The sequence below is a fragment of the Cyprinodon variegatus genome, unplaced genomic scaffold, assembly GCF_000732505.1.
Source record: "Cyprinodon variegatus isolate N-32 unplaced genomic scaffold, C_variegatus-1.0 Scaffold656, whole genome shotgun sequence".
In the NCBI taxonomy this organism is placed as follows: Eukaryota; Metazoa; Chordata; class Actinopteri; order Cyprinodontiformes; family Cyprinodontidae; genus Cyprinodon; species Cyprinodon variegatus.
Genome location: NW_015151109.1, coordinates 95315 through 96726, shown reverse-complemented (window position 1 = coordinate 96726; position 1412 = coordinate 95315). Strand labels below are relative to the sequence as shown.

The window sequence follows — 1412 nt, the reverse complement described above, 5'->3', positions numbered from 1 at the left end:
ATTCACTCAATTTAAGCAAAAATAACTCATACAGATTTCCATTTTTTGCAGTGTGATGCTATTCTTGTAATGTTACAACTTTAATCTCGAAATAGAGCAAAAAGCCTGGTCCTAATACTCCGTCTAATCCATACAGCTGAAAGCTTTCCTGTCAAAAAGTTTTAGCACCCTAGCTTTGCTTCTCTCAGAGACGTCAAGAGCCTCTTGCCTGCTTTTCGGATTAATCCTCCCCTTGCCGGCCATGTTGGTTTATAAAGAGATAAAAACACTTAAGTGAAAAATGTCTTTATAAGGCAACTTTTGAGACCAAATGTTTCTAACTGTAATTTTTAGTGGATGTACCGTTTTCCTTCTATGTCCCCTTTATGCTCTATGAAGTAAAATCTTTTATATCTGTTTGATGTTACTGCAGGTGGTGATTTCTGTCTCCTGCCAAACTTCAACCAACAATAAATCTGTTTTTCAAAAAGCACAAAGTGGCTTTTGAGGGCTGACCTTAGCAGCATTACGCCCACAAAGTTATATTAATCAAATGTTTAAGGGAAGCTGTTAAAAGACTCAAGACCAAAAGTGACCTTTGCTCAATCAGATCAAATCAGTGAACATTTTTACGACTTTTTTCACTCAGAAACAATGCTCTGGAAAATCATTCACAATAAAAGAAAGTCTGGGAACACTTTCAGCCACAATTTAACGTCCAAATGAGTGTTTTCACTGTAATCTGTCTCACGCCATCTAACTGTGATTCTCCGATTTCTCTGTACCTTGCTGTTGCCAGGCTCATGCAGGTCTCCATTACTCTGCCTGAACTTCTCCTGCAGCGTCTCAGCCAGCTGGCACAACAGGAAACCATTGTCTAACCGATCCATGAAGCTCTCAGCGGTGATTTCCAGACCTGAGCGGGGGGACACATAAAGACAAGAAGACAGTCCAACACCATAAATCCATCAAAGGCGTGCTCATTTAAAATATGCACCGCATAAAGAAATAAAATTCAATCTCCTGTTCATTCCTGAACCTGATGTAATGCTTTCAACTCTCCAAAACTGCTTTAATGATCAAGCCTCACTATTGCTGCTGGGTTTGCAGAAATCTCTCGGGAGGTCATAGTTTAAAATGTAGATTAGGAAGAATTTGGGGGATTTTCTGATACGTCCGCGATGGATGGCGCAGAGGAAGAAGGGGCATCCGCTCGCTCTTAATAAAGCTCCATTATCATATTGCACATATAGATAAATATTTATTGGTGATCAACATGCGGCGTCCACTTGACTGCGTTCCAGAGAACCATATTTTTGTGGTTAGGTCATTGTGAAACAGGAGGGGTGGCAGGGGTTGGGGGTGGTTTGGGTGTCTGTGGAAAAAAACTGGAGAGATTTCAGTTTTAATCCCATTTCTGTTTCTTATAAGGG

At 40.5% G+C, this 1412-nt stretch overlaps 1 protein-coding gene across 1 annotated transcript in view; it reads right to left on the bottom strand.

Moving 5' to 3' along the window:
• Positions 1-1412, bottom strand: part of gas2 (growth arrest specific 2) — a 54269-nt gene that overhangs the window by 37700 nt on the left and 15157 nt on the right. Inside the window, exon 3 of the mRNA XM_015393768.1 lies at positions 765-895. Coding sequence (XP_015249254.1) covers positions 765-895 — 131 coding nt within the window. The remainder of the gene's footprint in view (positions 1-764; positions 896-1412) is intronic.